Consider the following 24,454-nt stretch of genomic DNA (forward strand, 5'->3'; position numbering starts at 1 on the left):
TCAACACAGACAGGACCCTATATCAGTCCCAACATCCAGCAACTCCTCCTCTTTCTTTGCGGTGACGCCGAACAGGAAGGGCAAGCCACCAAACAACCGGAGACAGGAACAGAACCGACAGGAAAGCCGCTGGTAAACAGGACCATGGATCCGGAAACACTCAAAGAGTCGCAGAACGGCCTGGAAAAGAGAAGCAAAGTGACAATACCAGGCACACAAAATAGACATCCCTAAACAAGACCGTAAATCACAACGGAACAGGGACAACTCAAGACATTCCCCCCATAACTTAAAATAGGGAGGGCAGTGGCGAGAGAACCAATCCGCCACTAAATTGTCTTTGCCGGGCAGGTACTCCGCCCGGATGGACAAGTGATTGTCCAGACAATACTGATAGAGCTCTTTGGTGAGCTTTGAATTCCGCAATATGGGCGGACGGAGTCCACTCAGCCGAACGTGGATGGCGTAGAGCCCGCGGGTCGAAGAGCGGGCAACCTAGCGCATCGGATACGTCAAAGGGTTGGTCCGGTCCCGAGGTGGAAGCCTTAGGGTGGTCAGGAGACGAATCCCGCCCAAAGTCAAGAAACGGAGAATCAAAACTGGAGGAACCAGTCTGGTATTCATCCAGAACTTCAAAATCATCCGCCGGGTCCCTGGCAGGAGAATCGGCAGGATCAGGAGCTGCAGACAAAGGAGCAACAGCAGGTTTCTTAAGCGGGGCTTTGCCCTTACCCAATGTCAAGGGGACCTCCCCCCTAGGACGTTTGCGAGAGACCTCCTGGTCTGGAGAGTCTTCAGCGTCCGAGTCCTCGCCCCTCGGTAACGATGACACAGCATGTGTCTGACGGGCTGACTGTGCCTCTGCTAAGGCAGTTGGTAGAGCTGCAGACAGGGCTGAACGAAGCCAGGCTTGAAGGGCCGCCGGTAGTGGTGTCTCAATATCATCTGCCATATTTCCAGGAGTGTTTTCTGGAAAACACAAAGAGAGGCAGGTGAGAAAGAGCGGCAGTGATGGAACAAATAGTCAAGAGTGGGGTTCGCCCACAAAGCAGCCACACCATGTAATGGCTCAGGGGTTCACCCCGAGACGAAAGCAGAGGCAGCAAAAGGTGGAGAGGGAGTCCCTCAGGAACCACCAACCATGGGGCCCGGGTAGGGCCAATCAATGTAGAGGGGGCTACCCTCAATAAATATTCAGAGGGGGTTACCCTCAAATAAAGCAGGGATACACCCTGTGACTCAAGCAGGACTCATAGAGCAGGACTGCATAGGAAATAAATTATAAAAAAAAAAAAAAATTATTTAAAACCTATATGCAACACATACCACAGTAAAACAGCAGAAAAACGGCAGAAAAGCAGGTTAAGCCGACCTACAGACCCTGCAACAGTGACAAAACACGTTAAGCAGGGCCCGACGTCAACTAAATGGCGGCCGTAAGTACTAAATGGAGGACAGAGCAGACGGCCGCTACACGTGAGCGGTGAACGGCACCGCTCCGTGAGCAGGAGACGCGCTCGCGGAGAAACCAAATTGATCTCTCCGCGAGCCGTCACCCATCCGAGATCTATTCGCGGGCGGCGTACTGCACCACACCGCGAGAGAAAACGAAAGACACGCGGCGGGAACCAGCAAAGGTAAGAACCGCGAGGTGCGCGGCAGTGAAGAAAAGCGCGCGAACTGCCGCGGCCCTCTGCAGGCGCTGCAGAGAACTACGCAGCAGAGAAAGGAACCGCGGCAGCCAAACGAAAACGCCGTAAGTAAAAAACAATAGGTGAAAAACGAATAAATAAAATATGGGAAACAGGCCTAGTCCTATAAGACAAACAGCACTAAAAAGACAAAATAAGAGAATAAACTTAGCAAACTAAATAAATGGAAGGTATAAAAAGATCCAAAGGAAAAGGCCAAACCAGAGAAATAATATATACACGAGGTATATAATAATAAATATCTAGAAATAAGATAAAGACTGTAATTGGAAATTGCTCACCTGGAGGTCAAGCAGCAAAGAAAGAGAAGGAGTTGCTGGATGTTGGGACTGATATAGGGTCCTGTCTGTGTTGATTGGTTCTTTTTATGATGGTTGTTAACTCCTTTGCTGCTGGAGGTTATTCAGTAAAGAAGGTTATGCAAAATATGAAGCCTCCTGTCTTGCTGTAAAATTATTAAGCATCCATGCCTTATTGCGATAAAACAGATTAAAAAAAAGCAAATTAACATGATTCTAGTTCTACAAGAATTGTGCAAGGCTGGGATTAAGTTTATAGTTTTACTATCGTTTTATTTACATGACAACTTTCTCTTCTCTACCTAGTAAAGGGCCAAATTGATGGCTAGATGACTGGGTCAGAGCATCTCCAAAACTGCAGCTCTTGAGTGGTGTTCCCAGTCTGCAGTCAAAAGTGGTCCAAGGAACAAAAAGTGATAAACCGTCAACAGGGTCAATGGCGGCCAGGGCTCAATGATGCATGTGGGGGGGGGGGCAAAGGCTACCCCGTGTGGTCAACTCCAACAGCCTAGCTATTGTAGCTCAAACTGCTGAATAAAGTAAAAGGTGTCAGAACACAGTGCATTGCGGTATGTTGTGTACAGGGCTGCGTAGCTGCAGACCAGTGATGGTGCCCATGCTGACCCCTGTCCACTGCCGAAAGCGCCTACAATGGTCATGTGAGCAAAACAGCTGGACCACGGAGCAGTGGAAGGAGGTGGCCAGGTTTGAGGAATTACCGTATTTGCTCGATCATCTTCTAATCAGACCTGACTTCTAATCAGACCTGAAAAAGAGGTCTGACTACAAGACTAAGATCTAGGGATGCACCGATACATCGGTGTCCTGAAATATATCGGCGAAATAAAAAAATTGTCTGCTGGCGCCAAGCTGCTTACTGGTGCGTTGGTCACACAGTGTAACCCTCTACCGGGGGTATACAGGTTACATCACAAACTGACACACATAAATACAGGAACTAGCCTAGGACTGTATGATAACTATTGGGGATTCCGTCACATCCAGTGAAATTTTGGTCAACTGGATTAGTTTGGGGCCATTTTCATAATAAAACAGTAGGAATTTTTTTTTATTATGTCAATGTATTATTTCTACTAAATGTTAGACTATACAACTAAAAATGGTATTAAAAGCAAAGTCTTTAAGAAAAAATATATAATTTCTGTGGGTGCACAAAAAACAAAAATGTTGAAATCAATAGTATATCAAATATATTCTTCACAGATTGATGGAAGTAATGAATTTAAAGAAATCAAAAACCATGGAGCAATATGAAGCATTGTTTGCATTGAAAAATGTAAGCCAGACTAGGTTTAACATTTTCCTCCTCTTGGCAGATGATAGAATTTGGTTGCATCATAATGCTGTATGATGTCACAATCAGGGCCGGCCCGACAATGGAGCCGAGTGGGGCAGCCGCTCCAGGCGGCACTTTTGAAGGGGCGGCACTTCGCCGCCCCAAGCCCTTTTTTTTATTATTTTTTTTTCTAAAGCGAAACAGAGAGAAAGGGGCGCCGGCGCCCCTCTCTCTCTCTCCTCTGCGGCGAGTCTCCCTGTTCGGTCTCGGTACCGGCATGTAATGCTGAGTGCCGGAAGATTTCCGGTGCTCAGCATTACAAGCCGGCACCGAGACCGAACAGGGAGACTCGCCGCAGGACTGCTGAAAGGTAAGTACAAGGGGGTGGGGGGGAAGGGTAGATAATGGGGGGGGGCGGCAGGGACGGAGGGAGAGGAAGGGTAGATAAGGGGGGGGCGGCATTTTAAAATTCGCCCCAGGCGGCATTTTGCCTTGGGCCGGCCCTGGTCACAATGCTCTATTAAAGATATAGAAGAGGAAAACCACCTGAAGGAGGTGAAAGGTGAACGGTAACATAAGCTGTGGATTGTGTTTTATACACCTTGTGCTTCTCATTATTATTTGTGTGAGTATACCACTGTTTGCCAGCCAAAAGTTAAGAGTCAATTTTATTTAAGCAGTTTTAAATTAGTTTTCAAATACTTTTTTTTTGTTTTGGTCTAGACAGCTACATCATGTGTTCATCTTGCTTTAACACCTAGAATTTGTCACCCACCATGAACACATAGATATGGGTAAAAGGAAAGGTCAATATAGGTGAATCTACATAGACTCCCCAAAAATGCCATTTAAATAATTTGAAAAAAAATTCCTGTTGTATGTAGGATTTTTTTCTAAATCTAATTCTCTAAGTGGACAAACATGCTTTAATGCATCATTTACCGCGAATGAACCTTTTCCATATGATGTGAAATTTTTATTTGTCTTCAAGATAGTAAATGTCTGCACTTAAGCCGTGTGCACCGCGGCAGAGCAGTGAGACAGAGGCCTCACGCCCCCACCACAGGACTGCATGGTAAGTGACTTACAAAGGAGGGTAGAGAGAGGGTAGATAGTGAGAAGGGGGGTAAGGGAGAGGGTAGATAGTGAGAAGGGGGTAGGGAGAGGGTAGATAGTGAAAAGGGAGGGAGAGGGGGTAGATAGTGAGAAGGGAGGGAATGGGGTAGTGTCAGGAACCAATTTTTCACTGCCTGAACCATGGCTTTTTTATACCTGTGGCGTTTACATCTGCGACCACTAGTGGCCACCCTCCGCCCTCTGGAGCACTCAGAACTCAGGTGTGCCTTCTTACCTGGGTTGAGCCCTAGTCCATACATCCAGCTGGGCCTTGTTATCTGGATTACCCTGCCTTTATGAACCTGCCCTGCCCTTCAGTCAGGGCCTTTGTATTGAAGTCTATGGACCTTCCTGCTGTGGCTCTGCACCTGCACTGTTTCTGGTTCCCTGCTATTGTGTCCTTCCAAGTGGACTCCCTGCTATTGTGTCCTTCCAAGTGGACTCCCTGCTATTGTGGACTCCCTGCTATTGTGTCCTTCCAAGTGGACTCCCTGCTATTGTGTCCTTCCAAGCGGGCTGTGTGCCTTTTGTGTCCTTCCAAGCGGGCTGTGTGCCTTTTGTGTCCTTCCAAGCGGGCTGTGTGCCTTTCATGCCCTTCCAAGCGGGCTCTCTGTCTGTCGTGCCCTTCCAAGCGGGCTCTCTGTCTGTCACGCCCTTCCAAGCGGGCTCCCTGCCAAAAGACTTATTACCTGTATTTTATTTTGCCATACGTCCGGTTACTTGCTTAGACTGTATTACCCTTATTTGCTGGTCCTGTTATATACATGAAATACACTGCATTACCTGGATTTCTGTTTGTGGTGTCTTTGTTTGCATAATCATGCACCGTGGGTTACATACTGAACCCCAAGTATCCCCTGCGCATGGGCTCCTACCTGACCTGATCACCCGAGTCCTGACAGGTAGATAGTGTTAGAAGGGGGTAGATTAGGTTTCCATTCACTAAGACAGATGTTGAAAAATTCATTCCAGATTTGGCCATCAAACATATTCAGGTTTTCATATTGGTGTTATATTTTGTTTTTCCATAGGTGACATTCTGGCAAGGTTTATCAAAACTCTTGTTATGGATGAAACTGTAGAAAAGGTGCATGAGTTGTGGAGAAAGTGGGCAGTTGGGAAAAAAAGTACCTGTTCTGGTCTTTACAGACTTTCTTCCGTTGCCAGAAATACACCCTGAAGGCAATGAAGCATTTCCAAAAGCAGTAAAAAAGTGAGTACCGTATTGGCTTGGATATAGGCCGCCCCTGTATATAGGCCGCACCCTAAAAGTTTGGTGCTTTTTTAAAGAAAGTTTTTTTCTTTAAAAAAGCACCAAAAAAAACATGCTGCCACTCTGCTTCCCCCCCCCCCCGAGATATGCTGCCACTGTCCTCCCCCCCCCCCCCCCGAGATATGCTGCCACTGTCCTCCCCCCGAGATATGTTGCCACTCTAGCCCCCACTCAGCGGATGTGCCCGCACTGGAAGTTGTATACGTGTATTGCGTAGATGTCCCCCGCCGGCCCCGCAAGACACCCGGGAGTCTGCTCTGGTAAGTCTTGGGGGCAGAGGTAAAACGCATCGTGCGGACGGTCACCGGCTGCGGCGATGCGAGTAAACAACCTCCGCTGCCGGGACATCTGCACGATGCGCTTAGACAACCTCCCGTGCCGGAACTGTGTTTATAAAATAAACTGTGTAAATAAAATGCATTATTTATCACTTGCTTCACTATGTTTGTATCACTCTTTTTTAGAGGCGTATCTACTGAAAATAGCGCCTATGGCAAGCACTGAAATTGCGCCCCTGTCCAAATATCTAAAACCCATTTATTAGCCCCTGCTGCCCATATATATAATATTAGAGCCTGCTGCCGATAGCCGGTATAGATCAACACACAAACCCAGATCAATTGAAATTCACTTGTGATCTCAGTACTGAAGGTATATATCAAATAAACAGAATCAGTCTTACAAATCCTGTATTTGCAGGTATACAATAATAATATATGAAACGTAGCATCGCAGGTACCGTATTGGCTCGAATATAGGCCGCACTTCCCCCCCCCCCACTTTAAGTCTTTAAAGTGGGGGTGCGGCCTATATTTGGGCTCCCGGGCAGGCAGCGGGGTTAGGATACAGATCCCCCGCAGCGGTGCAGGGGACCTGTATCCTACTCTCAGATATGCTCAGACAGCCTCCCCTGCCGGCACTCCCCCCGTGGGAAGTACCGGCACGGGCGATTGTCTAAACGCATCGCACAGACGTTCACCGGCAGCGGCGATGCAAGCATTAAGAACCTCCGCTGCCGGCACATCTGCACGATGTGCTTTAACAATCTCCCTTCCCGGGAATTCCCACGGGGGGAGTCCCGGCAAGGGAGATTGTTAAAGCACATAGTGCAGACGTGCCGGCAGCGGAGGTTGTTAATGCTTGCATCGCCGCAGCCGGTGAACGTCTGCGCGATGTACGCTAACAATCTTCCTTGCCGGCACTTCCCACGGCGGAAGTGCCAGCACCGGAAGTTGAGTACGCGTACTGCGTAGCTGTCCCCTGCCGGCCCTGCAAGACCCCGGGGAGTCTGCACCGGTAAGTCTAGGGGGGGGACCTCTTGGGGGCAGAGTGGCAGCATATCTCGGGGTGGCACATCTCGGGGGCAGAGTGCATATCTCGGAGGGGCAGAGTAGCAGCATATCTCGCGGGGGCAGAGTGTTAGAGTGGCAGCATATGAATGTTTTTTTTGTTCACTAAGACATTTTTTTTCTTTAAAAAAGCACCTAACTTTTAGGGTGTGGCCTATATTCGGTTGTGCCCTATATCCGAGCCAATACGGTATATATCAAATAAATACATGGAAACAGCATTGCAGGTCTTAATCAACTGAATAAGACATATTAACTCTGTATTTGCAGGTACACATAAATAATGTATGGAAACATAGCATAGCAGATATGGATCTACAGAATAACACAAAAACCCAGCTTTGCAGGTATAGATCAATTGGAATTCACGTAAAAACACAGCATTAAAAGGCATATTTCAAACCCCCGAAATTACAGTGCCACCTTTGTCCCATATACACCCTGCCTGTCCCATCTTGGACCCCAAGGCTGAAACCTCCTGCAAGTGTCATCTTTGCCCTTCCACAATTATACATCTATGATACACACAAACACTTTTACAGTCACTCACTAATTCACACTTTCATTCAGACAATTCATCCACACATTAACTCATGCTGGAACAGATATTTATTGCTGACAGAGGTGGAAAGTTCCATCCGGTTATAAGAAAGTAACACTTTGTTCAATCCATTGAACAGTGATCTGCTTCTTAGTTGTAGAGACAAGTATTTTATCTTGCCACAATAGATGTGTTGCATGAGGAAACCCATACAAAGCTGCCTCTGCCAAATGGTCATGGAAGACCTTTAAAATGCACAGTTGATAACAAATGTTCCCCTTTTCTGGTTTAAAAACATTAGTTCAATACATCTTGACCAATCTGAATACTGAACTTGAGTCCACAAAGAGTTCACACGGGGAGTGAGATCCACCTGTGTGGATGGAGTGGTGTCCATCTAAACGAAAGTATTGCAGATTTGCGTTCTTTCCCTGCATCCATTGCACACACATCATAGTCGAATATTTCTACCTAAAACTATATATTGTTTGATTAGTTTTACTTTTGACCTTTGTTAACAAATAGGCTGTTGGGAACTTATGTGCAAAAGTACACAATGCTGCTTGTCTCATGGGCCTTATGATTCTTTGAAATGAATAGGTGGACTTGCAGCAGCATGGCCAGAAAAAATTATAGGCGATAAATATTGGGAATTCACAAATAGTAATCAGTAATGATTTCCAGCTCATTGAAAATAATATTTGTCTCTCAACTTTAGCTGAAAATGGTAGCAGCTAAGGGTTTAAATTGTCCACATCCATACATAACAGATTTTACTAGACACGTTGTTGTTGACCATTGCAGAATATACAGTGGGGGGAAGATGGATGTATTTTACCTACACTTAAAAGACCACAGCTTCCTCATAACGTGATTGTGAATGGGTATTAGAGGATTGGGAATAAAAAAAACAATGGTATATTTCTGAGCCAGCGTAAATAGTGATGACTGGAGAAGGCTCTTAATAGAAGTTTCAGTTTTGATCATATACTGATCAATATAAATGTCTAAATCTGAAAAGTCTAAATTAGTGTTCGAACTTTTAAGTGTAAAACTTAGGTTATAAGGATTTAAATTCAATTACTATATAAACCGATATAAACCAGCAAGGGTACCATGCAGTTTTGGAGATGCTCTGACCAAGTCATCTAGCCATCACAATTTGGCCCTAGTCGAAGCTGCCCAGATTCTTACGCATGTTTTCAATTGCTGCCTAATATATCCCTCCACTGACAGGTGCCATGATAACAAGTTTATCAGTGGTATTCTCTTCACCTGTCAGTGGTCATAATGTTATGGCTGATCGGTGTACAACACATTCAAGGAGATCTATTCAGCCAAACAAAACTCCTGCATGGAAAACAGTTGTAGAGGTAGATAAAGGGGCAAATGCATCCGAGAAGATCCTGCAGAATCCCCCATGAATTTTCAAAGGGGCAATTCACAAAAAATTAAAGGGAGCTCTCACATGTATTAAAGGGCATATGATGGCTTTTATCATAAAAAGATCTTGCAACAAAAGGAACATTTTCATCAAATAAGAAATCTATTCCTGTCTATAAAACGCAACGTTTAGTCATTTTATGCGTGTTTACAATTTTGGTGAGACGCTGAATATAGCTTGTACATAGTCCATACAAAACATGGATTCTCTTTATTTCATTTTTTTTTTTGCAACTTCAGTGTTGGCATATATGAAATAGAAATAATTTATCCAGATGCTTCTTTTATACCCATCAGACCGAAGCCTGGAAGTAATCCAGCAGCACTACAAGACAAGAAAAACAATTAAATGTTAGAGCTCAGTAGGAAATAGAGTAGGTTCCAAAACATCAAATACATTTATGATTCTATGTGTGTCTAGCCTTGCAGGACTATATTTATTGGCTGTGCTGGGGGTCTAATTTGCCCATACGCAGCAAAACAATGGTGAATACATGATTTTGGAGATTGTGATGAATTTCTACCATTATATTATGTCAGTAGAAGCATGAAAAGAATTTGAAAAATTATATTTACTAGGTAAAGAAGAGAAAGTTGTCATATAAATAAAGCTATAGTAAAACTATAAACATAATCCCAGCCTTGCACAAATCTTATAGCACTAGAATCATGTTCATTTGCTTTTTTTTTTCTCAGTAATAAGGCATGGATGCTTACTAATTGTGGACATACACTAATTCTTTTTCATAAAGCCATTAAGAATATACTGCTGTTTTATATTAGGCACTAACACATATTATGCATAATCATTTTAGAATGTTATAGTCTTGTTACGTAGTTTATTGTAAAAAGAGGGAGGTAGATCTGCCACTTTAGGTGCGATCTGAATGGAAATCTGTAAAGTAATGTGCACAGATCTGGAGATCCCATCACCAGTAGGGTCTTGATGTGCTAAAGGGGAGTTCAGATGAGAGCCGCTAAAGAAAGACAGAGGAATCTCTATCTGCATCGCTTAGAGCAGAGAGAAGAGAAAGACTAGATGTATTGGAAACATTTAAATACATAAAAAGATAGCATAGGAGTAGGAGGGAAAATTATTTCAAAGGACAAAAAATGTTAGAAGAAGAGGTTGTAATCTAAAACTAGAAGGTCAGATGCTTAGATGTAGGGGAGTTTCCTCTTATCCATAAAGGCTACACAGTTCACAATCGCATTGTCTGCACTGCAAAATAATCCGAAGGTATACAGTAGAGCGTAAGGAACTTGGGAAGCGAGGAACGGATGAGTACCAGAAGTATGTGTATCCTTTATAACCTGCACTCTGAGTCAGTAGAGGGTGTGCTGGGGTAAAATATCTTGGCACAGTTTCAAAAAAGCCTTTTGTTTAAGATTAATGTACATAGATAAAGACTGCCATCTTACAGTAACAGGGGTCAATTGCAAGAGGATATGACTTTGTTAAGTAACTAGTTGTAATTAAGTTGCTTACCTGTTTTTACCAGGGAAAAGAATGAGGCACATTGTATTTCTTTCAAGGCATTCATAAAGTTGATTAATTTTCCTGTCCACCCTTCTAATGGTAGCCGTCAGATCTCTGAGATCATGTTCCTGTAAGATACAATAAGGTGGCTACTGGTCACCAAGAAAACTCCTAAGTGCATACTTAATATTGACTGTTGAGCTGGGGGGTTCTCTTCATAGTAAGTATGCTTTTTTTCTCCACTTCTGGATTTGTTCTAGCTCTCTTTCCTTATACAAAATCAGCAATTCTGGTATACAGAGCTAAAAATAGAGCAACCACCATATAAATAAAATGACTGTTCCTACTGATCATTCTACTTCCACTAAATTTCAAAAGGCGGAAAAAAATTAAATTGCGCTTAATCTAATGCAACCCATTACCTAAAGTTACTTTAGTTAATGCATTAGAAACAATCTGTGTTAATGCTTTTATTGAACAATCCCTCCTGACCACCCACATGAAACCTGGTCCACACTGGATCACAATGAGGTTTCTCCAACCAGTATAGCACACTATTAACTGGATGTTTCAACCAGTCACAAGCTAAATTATGTCAGGTTTTCAATGTACTGCAATATTCAAGATTTATATTTATTACCTGTGGCAGCACTGCTTCATTCAAAGGCTGTTTTGGTGGAACAGAATTTATAGATGACTTTAACCATCGATGCAAATGGCTGGCGGTCACTGCTTTACAGGTTTTTAATTGACTTTGTGCTCGGATATGTTCAGCCGCAAGAAGGGCACTCGGAAAACTCTGGAATTCTTGATAGATTTATGACAAAAACAGGTGTAAGTGTTGATCTTTCAATACTTTTTCTAATCTTGGCAGATATTTAGATATCAGAAGCAGTCGTCCACATTTCTTCAACAAAGGGTTCCTACTATTGACTTTCAGAAAGTACCACATATTTGCCATCAAAGTACCCCCTGGATCCAAATTAATAACCCCACAACATACATGCTTTGTATGTAATAGGGTTTGTGGAAAGGCTGATAGTGGAAGGCTAAACAGTATATTTAAAACTTCTCAAATAAATGGTTTTAGGCTAAATGAGTACTACATCAGGACATGGAAATGCATTATTGGGGATTAAAATTCAAAGCTTGGCAAAGTAAATATATACAGCTTCCGGGAATTGTTCTACTTTAGCTTTAAGAGACATCAATAAGTAGTTCTGGGACATGCGAAATGCCACCTTACTTCTAGCTACTATGATCTCTATATTCTAAGGGTGACCAAAGTCATGTGGATAGGGTCACCTCCTCACTAGTTAATTTATATAAAAGTAAAATAAGGGTTACCTACTTAAATAACAGTATCGAGCATGTTTCCGGTTGCTGCGATTTCTTGGTAGTAAAATAGATTTTATGTCTTTAAGATGACTGAACTTCTGCTGAAGGAACCCTTCACTCAAGGTTTTTTTGAATCCAGACACATAGATGACATCTTTATTTTCCAGATCATCTTCCATCGCCTTTAACAAGTCTTCACAATCAAGAGTCTTCCGTGTGACCGGTCTCTGGACCTATTTAATGCAGCAATTGAGGTTAACTCTTTATAAATTGCATTTCACCAATTCAACCAACCACGCTGTGGTCAAAGTTCTGCTGGCCAGTTTGTTAGCTGTGTTTGAACTGAAATATTTCTGGTACTGATGGCAGAAACTAAGTTATTTTGATGCCCAGGTTCATACCGTTCCTCCACAGAACGGTATAAAGATCTGAACAATAAAGCTTCAGATAAGTGTAACAAACAGATAGAAGATATTTTGACATATTGATGGCACAATCGATTTACTATATGAAAGTATATATATATATATATATATATATATATATTATATACACACACTTGCCAACAATTTCCCTCTATTTATAGACTATATCGTATATGTGGTGGACCTTGTCAGCCACACATTTATGATTTGATTTAAGTAAAAAATAACCCCTGTTAGATTTGGAAAGTAGATTTGTTTCCCACAGGCATTGCACTGGATGGAGCAACAACTCCTGTTTCCCAGGCTGCTAAAGCTCAGTGATTATATCCAAGCCTTTAAATGACTTCCCATGAATGACCTACCTTGATAAAGCAGCCATCAACATAAGTTTCATTGAAACCTTCCAGTGCCAACCGGGCTGCCTCCAGGACAGAGAACTTTATGCAGACAAAGGGCTGTACAGAACAACATACATCGAAATAAATAAGATGAGCAGATTTTTTTTTTTTATATTTTTTTTATGTCTTTACGGTGACCATACCAGCAAGGACATATATACATTTCATATTGCTGACCAGCACATGCAAGATGAATTTATACATCCTTGAAAAATGGTTGTTGTGGTCATTTATTTATGCTTACTACAATAGAAATAAACGGGAAAATAAGAATTCAGAAATTATTCTAAAAAGTCAATTTGCTAGTGGACAGCGAGGTTCTTGAGAACTCTTGAGCATGTATTTTTTTTAGTCCCAGGAAGATACTCACCTGATAATTCTCTGATAAAATCCTAAGGGAAAGGATGGGCCCACAGGTCTGGAATGCCCTCTTTACAGATTTTAAGCAAATGTCTTTCTTAAATGGACCAGCAAACACAGTCATCATCTCCTCAAACTTACATTTTACCTTGAACCATAGAAACAAAAAAAGGTTTTATGCAAAACATACACATATTGTTTGATCAGATATCACATATATGCTGCTTCAAAAATATACACTTTACGGACAAAAGTATTGGCACACCTGACCATTATACCGACAGGGACTTTTATGACATTGCATTCTAAATACATAGACCAGGGGCGTCCAACATGCGGCCCACGGGCCAAATGCAGCCCGCGGGACCTTGAGGTGCGGCCCGCGTGAGACCGGCAGCCAGGATCACAAGAGTCCTGCTGCTTACTTGTGGGAGGTCTTATTGTCCTGCACAGATGTAGCGGGAGGCCCCGCCCCCTGCTGAAGTCTGTGAGCGGCATCGAGAGCTGAAGTGCAGGTAAGGGGGTGGGTGTTCGAATGAGTATGCCTGATTGAGGGAATGAATCTGTGAATGAATGAATTTGTGTGTGTATGTGTGTGATAGCATGGATGTGTAAGTGCTGTAATCTAGGCATGATGGGACTGTGATTGCTGTTAGCAATCACACTCCTATCATGCCAAGTCAGCCAGTAAATGCTGAAACCTGGCTAGCTGCCCCCTTGTGTATTGATGCTGCCAGCAGTATGGGGTCTGCACATCACTTACAGCCACCCTGTACCAGCATGTCTTGGCTGACTTGGGATGATAGGAGTGTGATTGCTAACAGCAATCTGCTAACAGCAATCTGCTAACAGCAGTCACAGTCCCATCATGCCTAGGTTCTAGCATTTACTGGTTGCCTGGTATAAAAAGAGTGTTTGCTGTTAGCAATCACACTCCTATCATGCCAAGTCATATTGTAGATTTTTTTTTGTCCAATTGTGGTGTTACTTTTAACAAGTGTGGTTAACGGACTAATATTGGACAAAAAAATACAATAACCATTTATTTATATATGATTGTTGACAGCAATCACACTCCTATCATGCCCAGCCAACCAGGTTTTGTGTCGTTTACTTTATTTTAATCTGCATATTTTATTAAAGGCTATCTTTTCTCACAGTGAAAAATGAGTGCGGCCCTCGCACATATACAATTCTGATGAAGTGGCCCACTGCAGAAAAAACACCCCTGACACAGACATTAATATTTACTTGTTACCCCCTTTGCTGCTGGTGGCCGGATACAAGTGCCCTTAGCGTGCCGCTGCTTGTATCCTGCTAGAAGCAATTGTAAGATTTCCCAAATGACCAGTCTGGGTCTCCTACAGAGTGAAGAATCCAGAAGCGCCCTGTGGGCTACCAGAAGTGCCCTGTGGGCTACCAGAAGTTCACAGCTTTCATAGTGCTGCTCGTCTAGTAAATAGAACAAAGTCTTCTGCAACAGGCTTATTAGCATGACTGCCGACACTACAAATCTCAGTTACCTTTGCGATCATATCATTTGCTGTACAGTTGCTGTATATGTACTTGGGACAGAACTCTATTACACTGATTGGAGACGCAGGGACCAATTTACAAGCTTTCTTAAGTACCTGGAATGCACAAAAAGCAGTAAAGTATTCACAGCTTAAAACAACAGTAAAAACTCATAACATCTGTTAATACACATTGGTGTGTATATCTACTAATAACACTAAATGCATGTCTGGTCCCGACTCCCAAAATGCTTCCCTCTTGGAAATGATGAACTTTCCAGCACTTTGATACATTTGATAAATGTGTGGTTTCTTCAAGTTATCCATTTTACATTTGCACTGGGTGGTTCTCCAGATTTTTTTTCTGTCAGGACTCTGACAGACAAGGCTTCACCTCCATCACCGGAACAATCTACAGTCTATAACGATGAAGTAATGGCATGTATGTTTAAACGAAGTTGAGAACTAGCAATGAGTGCCTATGATTAAGCTCTAGGTGTAGCGAACCATGCGAGGCGATGCACTCAGCTCCCTCCAGCTACAGAGCTGTCTAACCAACAGTAGGTTCCTCCTGGATTATTTCCTGAGTGTCAGTGGAGAAAACCATAGTCCCTATTCCATCTCACCTCTTTATCTGAAGTACATGGAATATACTCCAATTGTTTTGAATGGTCACGTTTCTCCAGGTTATTCATTCTGGTGAGATAGGTGATCATCGGGCCAGTCACACGGGACGATGGTACTAATCTTTAAAAAAAAAATAAACGATTATTCTTAGCATTATGGTTGTACAATGTGGGTAGGTTTTATTTCCTTGACTATGGAACATGAAATATTTGAATATATGAAAAATGTCCATGGGAAGAAAAAAAACCAAAAACAAAACAAAAAACAAAAAACCGACTACCGTCTAGAACAGGGGTGGGCAATTAATTTTCCCATGGGGCCACATGAGAAATTGGAATGGTTTTAGAGGGCCAGACCTCTACAAACTACAAACTCCGAAGCCTTGTCCATTTTGTTAACTTATGTGCTGTTTAATAAAGTTATTCAAGCCTACGTCATTGGTAGAGGTGCTTGAATAAGTAAGGCCTGAATAACTATTAGCACAGCACAGAAGTGAACAAAATGAACAAGGCTTCGGAGTGCATACCGTATTTTTCGCTCTATAAGACGCACCTGCTGATAAGACGCACCTAGATTTTAGAGGAGAAAAAAAAGGAAAAAATATTTTGAGCTAAAAAATGGGCTAAAATATTTATTACAATAACTGAATAAGCTATGAACACAGTAAGACACACGCAGTAAGACACACACAGACACAGTAAGACACACACAGACACAGTAAGACACACACAGACACAGTAAGACACACACAGACACAGTAAGACACACACAGACACAGTGAGACACACACAGACACAGTGAGACACACACAGACACAGTAAGACACACACAGACACAGTAAGACACACACAGACACAGTGAGACACACACAGACACAGTAAGACACACACAGACACAGTGAGACACACACAGACACAGTGAGACACACACAGACACAGTAAGACACACACAGACACAGTGAGACACACACAGACACAGTAAGATACACACACACACAGTAAGACACACACACACACAGTAAGACCTCCCTCCCTAACCCCCCTTCTCAGTATCTCCCCTCTAACTCCCTAACCCCCCCTTCTCAGTATCTCCCCTCTAACTCCCTAACCCCCCCTTCTCAGGATCTCCCCCCCCCGCCCCGGTCACTTACCTTAAACTCCTGTGTTGGAAGCGTGAGGCGTTTGTCTCGGGTGCCGGCGCTTCACTGCTGATCGCCGGCGTCTGACGTCATATGCCGGCGCCCAGCGTAAAGCGCCGGCACCCGAGACAAACGCTTAAGGTAAGTGACCGGGGCGGGGGGGGACACCGGACTCATTGGTGAGTCACCAGGACACTCTTTGCGGGCCGGTCCGAGCTATTCAGCGGGCCGGATGTGGCCCGCGGGCCGTGCTTTGCCCAGGTCTGGTCTAGAAGAAAAAAGAACTTTAACACAAAGTTACAATTTTACATACGTCTTACTACAATTTGGGCTGTAGTAGTAGGATAACATTAACAATCTAGGTCCACGTGTCCTGCCCCCCCCATTCCCATGTAATATGTTACCTGTTGTTTTCTGCTAAACATTCTGTTTGTTTTATGTCCGTGTTCAGTGGATAGGTGACCCCATTTTGGTGCAAAACAGGTTTATTCTCTTGTGCTTTGAATGAGCCATTGGCATTATTCACATTTCTAAAAATGTCATCTAGACTAAGTTGGGCAACCTAGAATGTCACAAAAACACTATATAAGAAATTGACACCCGACCTTCAGGCTCACTACAATAAAAAAAGCAACACAATAATTATGTATTTATCAACCATATCATAACCATAACCATTGATCTGTTCAGATTAACAGCATTTTACGCACCAACGCACACACTGAACATGGACTTGGTCCTCCCAAAAGTTGCAAACCTTTTAACTAGCTTTTAAATAATATTTTTTTTTATTCCAGTTTTATAAGAATTATATTTTAATGATAGCAGTTTATGATAACATGGAATTACATCAGTACTAGTGCCCTCATCCACTCTTACCACCTTTTCCCTTCCTACGCATTGTTACGGAAGCTGTCGGTAGTTAAGAACAGATGATAACACTAACCTTCTTCGGCCCATGCAGAATAAAATATCGAGCCAAATCCAGAGCAGCCTTCGCATCCTCACATGGATTGTGACCAATGACATCTTCACGCTGAATCTCTCTCCTACAACATAAAGATAATGTCAATGATTACATAGGGTCATAAAGCAATCAGGAATCTAAGACTAGATTAAGTGCTGATTACGGTCTTAGTTTTGACATTAGGAAAATGGGCAGACAAGATGGGCCAAATGGTTCTTATCCGCCATCACACTCTATGAGTTCTACTCATGCAAATGCCTAAGCCAAACAATACCACAGCCATGGGTGGACAATGCTTAGTACTCAAAAGACTGCATTAAATCTACAGAACATGAATACACATCACATAAAAGACAACTAATCCCAAGATTTTTTTTCTTATCCATGTCATAGCTGGTGTTATACTGTGAATGATTATGCACGACTATTTAAAACTTTATGATCCAGGGTTAACAATTAGAAAAATAAAAATGCTTCTGTGTATTTAAAACATAAAAATGGCTATCAATGTGCAATTACAGTCCATGCTTTGCCTAGTTTTTGATATACAACAAAAAGAGAGGCACAACCTAAAACGTTAGATAGGACTCGCTAAACTTGCAGTACTTTGACCTAGTGGCGGGCTAAGCAATACATATAATGTGACAGAATCTCCAATATTTAGGCCTCAGACGGACCCAACAATAGAGTTATACACTACTAATGGATGTATAGATGCTATTTTCTCAGTGTCCATAAGATACAGAATGTATACAATACTCTAACATACCCTAGGACTGCTTGAGCCAAGAACTTCAATCTAAATTTTCTTTTAAATTCTCCAATGAAAAGCAGTGCTGTATCAATCACATATGTGTGTATCATCTAAAAAATAAAGTAATAAATTAATTTTATTTTTTCAACTTGCCTTTTTATTTTTATTAACAAGGATAGACATTAAAATGTTTTCCCTGCTCCAGCGGCTTTGGTTTAATGGCACAATCGCCATTGGGGAATGGAGCACTGGGAACACACAAACACATCACACACACATATGCAGGTGCACAGCAGACTCAGCATACTGCCAGACGATGTACAGAAGCCACGGTTCTTGTTCAAGGGAAACAAGACTACCAAAGCCAACACTACCGTTTCTCGGTATTTTCAACTATTTTCAAGTGTGTGTTTTCTCGGTTAAATCTCCCCTTATGTGAATTATTATTATATTGCATTTTATACACACACACACACACATATATATTATATATATATATATATATATATATATATATATATATATATATATGAATTCTAAGAAGACATTTTTATTGTTTTAGGTCTTGCAGATCAGTCATGGGTCATCTGAAAGCAAGGCACAGCATAAGGGGTAAAAGTTATTCATATTTGTAGCAGTCAGCTGAGACAACAGTAATGGAAATCCATGTTTGCTTTTAGGGCTGCAACAACTAATCGATAAAAAAAAAAATAAAAAAAAAAATCGCTAACAATAGATAATGAAAATAGTCAAAAATTTGTTGAATTAGTCTTACTAAAAGACCAAGATCCAGATCCCCCGCAGCGCTGCAGGGGACCAGGATCCCCCTCTCTGACAGCCAGTGGAAGTCTGTGCGATGCTATGACGGATTCTATGATGGAGCGCTGGCACAACATGACCTTTCGGTGCTCGATCATAGAAGCTCCGGTGGAAGTGCCCACGTCTACCGGCTGCTCCCACTAGACACCAGGGAGTCTGGAGCACGGTGGGCAAGTCTGGGGATGCATTGGTAAGACAGAGTTGCAAATAGGGGATATAAGACATATCAGGGCGGCAGAGTGGCAAGCCTGGGGATAGTTTTTTTATAAATATGAAAAAACACCTTACATGTGAATTAATATTTACGAGTAAAACTTTATGGGGTATTAAAACCTAGTTTGAGAAATATTGTGTTTGGGTTCTTGTACCTAAAATATAGCTTTTTTTATTATGTCGGTAAAATAAAAAGGTGATTAGAAAAATGCCATTGTCATAAAGAGATAAAAGTGTGTGCACAATGACACGTTAATGTAAATTTTAAGTTTTGTATTCTGTCTGTTTTTAACACCCAGTTTGTTCATTAAGCTATTTTACGTATTAAAATGACTAACCTGCAGAGCTTTGAGGTCATTGTTTAATGAATGACCCACTAAAACAGCATCGGGGGGAAGAAATGTTTTCAGCTTGTACTGGACATCTTTGAGTTTAGTTTTCACTGGGAGAAGAAGCGTCTCTGTAATACCGGAGTACCTTGTGGTGCAAATAACAAGAATAAAAAAACAACACAGAACAGGGCATGCTCTGAATAGGAAACAAAAACACTAAGAATTAGCAACAAAAATATAAGGAAGCTGACACTGGTGCAACTAAGCAGCAAGAAGGAGGCTAAGCGGAGTCATTCTATCATCACTGCACCCTCACCAATCGTAGCTGTATAGACCCCAATTTAAATGGATGCGATCAGGGAGATGCTGCTGGAATTGCGCTCAAAAACAGACCTCTGAAGATCGATATGTCTTCTTGAGTGCAGAAAATTCATCAAATTGCTTTAAGGAAAGGATACACACAATTCCCTGCCTTGAATCGAGCACCAATGGAACAGTGGTTGTAGAGGGTTAGGTCAAATTTTAACACCCCCCCCCAATTGTGTTTGCAACCATGTCCCAAACATTTTTAGATATTGTGGCTGCATGCATCAATACACTTTCTTTGCAAAAATCTTTTTAGAATTTTATACCAACAGAACACCTTGAAGAGAGGAAAAAACAATTGTATTATCACAGGTCTCTTCTGGCTACCATTATATGTATCCCAGGTGCTTTGAAAACAGAGTGTGGAAAGGAACATGAATTACCTGGTCACGTAATTCCTGATTACATTGTCTGGCTTCACCAGCTCATCCATGATGCACTGACCAGCGGCATTCACCAGTGAGATGCGAGTGAGTTCATATCCTTCATCTGTTAAGCACTGTAAAAAGTAGCAAATGGAATTTAACTATGCATCACTAAGTGTTAAAAGAAAATCCCCCAAAACAATAAGGGATATGTATAAAATCATTTTTAAAAAAAAGTATCCGAGGGAGAGGCAGCATTTAAAGAAAACAAATGTTCTGCAGCAGCACAATGACCGCTCTCACTGAATAAAGGCGATCAATGTGTCTATTTTAGAATTCAATATAAAATGATGATGTCAAATAAGTTGGATAGAAGCGCATTTCCAAATGCTCACCATTTCACAGTCCAAACCAAAAAGAGGGCTGCTGTCAGTTACTTCTCCTGTGCAGCCAGATTCAACAAAGTGGGCTGTACTTGGACATCCTATGTATAAATAAATAAAAAGAGATAAGTGTAACCAAATCTGTACATAATTAATATATATTTTTTTCTTGTATTGTAAACATGTCATCATAAAACGTTAAAAACTAACCTACTAAAGGGTAATCATTTTTCTTCAGCTCGTTTGGAGAAAGCAGATACCTCGTGAGTCCATTCTTCTTATTTCCATATTTTTGGATAATAGGATTCAATAAAAAATTGTTTTTAGTTGGAGCATCAATGACCCCTGGTTGATGTACAGGACCTAGAAGAAGTGTAAAGTGTTAAGATGAAATAAGAGAATAATTTACTAAGCAATTCTACTACTTTTTTTTTTCTGGGAAGCCCGAGGTGCCGTGCTGCTCTGTGGGGTGCTCTGAGTGCTCAGTTAAGAGCCGCAGCAGAGGCCTGATCGTCGGTTTATCTTCTGACTTGGCACTCCCCAAAGGGATATGCCCTGTCTTCCTTCCCTCCCCAGCCAGAAGGCCTGCAGGAGGGCCGGATCTTCTTGGTCCCCCACCTAACACAAGGAGTGGAACCACTGTAACTGTAAAGGAAGAGGTAGGGAGCCATACGGCATCCACCATCTCTCCCACCGAAAAAGATGGAGTCCAGCTTCACTGAGACGCAGTGCTCAAATCCAAATCCGTCAAAAATCAGTTTCCGTGTCCATTTCCACGCTCAGTTCAGCCGTGATATCAAAGTAAAAATCACACAAGTCTATTTACAAAAAACTCATGTCACACGTGCACGAAAACAAGGGCAGTTTGTGAGGTTTAATGAAAAGAATATACAGTGATTTAGCTGGCTGGATTAAAAATGTCTTTATACTTCAAGCCCGTAAGGGTCAAGGCGTAATGGAGTGCTGCGTAACTAGCCATGGTGCTCTCCCTGCACTTATTTGCTCCTCAACAACAGTGGTGCAGTGCTGTGAGTGCGCCCGGGACTACTCTCGGGGGTCGAAAAAGACACCTCAGGCTTCTTAAAAATACTGTGAAAAATCTAAATTAAGAGAGACAGAATAGTCTATACCATATGTATACAAGGTAGGGAGGTCCTAACTTCAGCTCTCGTTACTATTAGGTAAGATGTTCACGGGAATGAAGGGAAATGTAATTCAGGAACGATGGTGACAATGAATACATGGTGTGGCTGAAAGGGTCTTAAATAATAAGTAAACCCATTCCAACCCAAGGACTGACCTGTGTGAACTGAGTGAGCGCAGAGGGGATGAACAAAGTCGTTTGGGATGGAATCTGATTGCAGGTAAGGTTTAACCGAAAACTATCCAGTCTTTATCTAAAAGTCAGTTATTACATATTCTTGCATAAAAAAAGAAGAGTAAAACAATCAAGGGGGAGGGGTTATCCAATTCTTTGTTACTATTCGTCCAAAAATATGTACCTTCTGTGTTTTTATGGTGATCGTCTATATTTGTCTTTCTGTTAGTGATGCCAGACTGGTCTATCCCAACCAAAGAGGCAATAAAATCAGTAGGTGGAGACGGCAAGGAAAACCTCTGTCAAGACAATACAATGCGTTAATAAATGGAATTAAAAATGCTGCTATTTAACTCTGTTAACGAACACTTTTTGCAACTAAATGCGGCATAAGAAACGTAATTTTGATTATTGCTGAATGCCCAAATCCCATACAGAAAATAATCTTTGCTTTAACGCGATTAAACATTAAGAAGATAGAATGACAGAACAAAATTACAAGGATGGTCAGGCCCCCATAATGTAGGCAAGCACTTAGTACATTGCACCCCATTGAGAGGAGAGCTAAAGTTTAAGACAAAAATCTAAGCCTTAAATTACACCAACAATTTCAAAATTCTAACACCGTCATTAAATAGATTTATCATCATGTAAACCGAATGTTCAAATGTAGTAATCTGAGACAGGGCTCAAGTGTAAACTACCTGACAGTGCGACATAACATTTTTATACTTACATGTTTAAAAAGTCTCCTGAGGTAGCGAAAGTGCAAGTAAAATGTATAAAAATGAAGCTGGCTGAGGTCCTGTAATATTATGACAACAACTCCATGGAGACGCTTCTGGTGATGAACACGACACCAGCTGCAACAACAAAAAAAAGAAATCGAGGAATTCTAGAAGACCTTTTGGAGGTAAAGCTCCTGACCTACAGAGACCTGCCATTTAAAGAGATTAAGGCTTGGGGTACCTTGGCTGAGATACGTTGTGATCCTTGCCCAGACAGGCATATTTCAGGAGCTTGTGAATTTGTCTGTGTTGGATTTCACAATCGTTGTGGAATAATGCAGGGGATAACCTTGGAATCTTCTGTGGGGGAAACAAAAAAACGTACAAATAAATACATGACAGGTGCTAATCTACCTCCTGAACGTCATATTTCATCAAAACATAGCAATCCAAAAACCTAATACTTTACCCAAACTCGCTCTTTATTACAGCACAACAGTCAAAAGTGGTTAAAACTATTCTGTTTTCTCAGGATAGCTTGTAATCCAATGACACAACAGGGGAGAAAGACAAGTTAAAGGCATTGTTGTCATAGCAACAACTAAAGAACTTAGAATATTGTGTGTGTTTTCGGGCTCTTAATACTCAAGCCTGTGACCTGATGTTAACACATAGAAAGCATACCTTGGTCTTATGCACATTGGAACCATTCATGTTTTGTCTGTAGTCAGAATCCATACATGTTTTTTTGGAATTTCTGTCAGTTACATGATTATCTCTTGATCTTTTGCGGTCTTTTGCAGTCCCATCTTCAGCCATTTTCATAACTATGTGCGCAGAAAGAACAAGAAAAGTTGAATCATTATAAATGACACAACATCATATATATATATATATATATATATATATATATATATTCCTATATATTTGTGTTGAAAATGATCTTCAGGGATATCCACCCAATATCAACCCAACAAATTCACCCAAGGGAGGATCCAGACTCACGCTAACACACACCCAGATCCAGACACTTGGACTAACAAACACTTCCACATACAAGTGGATGTAGCTCGGCTGTCAAGCTGCTGCACTACGTCCGTGGAGTCATGCAATGTGACATCGCGTTACCATTCTCAACCCCCCCTGCTTTTTGAAACTAGGGATATAATGATGTGAAAGCACTTGCACTAACAGTCACTCACAGACATTGAACACTAACACACATGCACAAACCCAGACACCCACACAAACAAACTCAGACAAAAGTTCACACACTTAAATACCCATACACACACCAAAAGACACACACATACCCAAAGACACATGTTCAAACTAACACACCCAGGCACCCAAACATGTTCACACACAACATCCCAAACACGAACACACTAAGGTACCCAGAGACACATGTTCATAAACTAACACCCACCCATCCATTCTCAAGACACAAATGATGTACCTACACACACACACACACAATAACATGCCCCACACACAGACCATGCAGTAGTACACCCAGGCACAGATACCATGCTTTAATATACACGTTCTTACACACATGGACACATAAACATACCCAGACACGCACAGCTCACTCACCGTTACCCCCACCTTGGATCTGCTAATGCCTTACACACGCTTACAGTAAAAACACCGGTTCTAGCGATGATCGATTACTTCTCCTGCCTAAGCCAGGCCATGCTTGGTGGAAGACTATAGCAGCCGATCCCCGAGTAATCCTTGAGTAATCATAGACGAGCAGCTGCAGAACAGGAAGTGACAGAAGCGGGGAATTTAAATGTTGTTTTCGGCAGTACAGAATGAAGCGGTTTGAGGAAGTCGGTTTTGGGTATGCGGTGTATTTCTTTTCAGTATTTGATGTAAGCTTATACGATATGC

The 24,454-nt window shown here is 41.9% G+C and overlaps 1 protein-coding gene across 1 annotated transcript; it reads right to left on the reverse strand.

The window, feature by feature from the left end:
- Positions 1 to 23,374, reverse strand: REXO5 (RNA exonuclease 5). The gene is made up of 19 exons (XM_089502840.1): positions 23,240 to 23,374; positions 22,797 to 22,915; positions 22,564 to 22,690; positions 22,012 to 22,126; positions 20,720 to 20,872; positions 20,522 to 20,610; positions 20,145 to 20,260; positions 19,402 to 19,540; positions 18,047 to 18,141; positions 17,257 to 17,359; positions 16,715 to 16,872; positions 15,172 to 15,292; positions 14,555 to 14,662; positions 13,412 to 13,429; positions 13,042 to 13,179; positions 12,636 to 12,728; positions 11,862 to 12,081; positions 392 to 969; positions 1 to 180 (listed from the first exon to the last, which is right to left on the reverse strand). Exons 1-19 carry the CDS (start codon positions 23,372 to 23,374, stop codon positions 1 to 3), a joined length of 2,805 nt encoding a protein of 934 aa, XP_089358966.1.
- Between the last annotated feature and the right edge of the window lie 1,080 nt (positions 23,375 to 24,454).

The sequence above is a fragment of the Sceloporus occidentalis genome, unplaced genomic scaffold (assembly GCF_023333645.1).
Source record: "Sceloporus occidentalis isolate IW3139 unplaced genomic scaffold, rSceOcc1.0.p SCAF_213, whole genome shotgun sequence".
Lineage (NCBI taxonomy): Eukaryota > Metazoa > Chordata > Lepidosauria > Squamata > Phrynosomatidae > Sceloporus > Sceloporus occidentalis.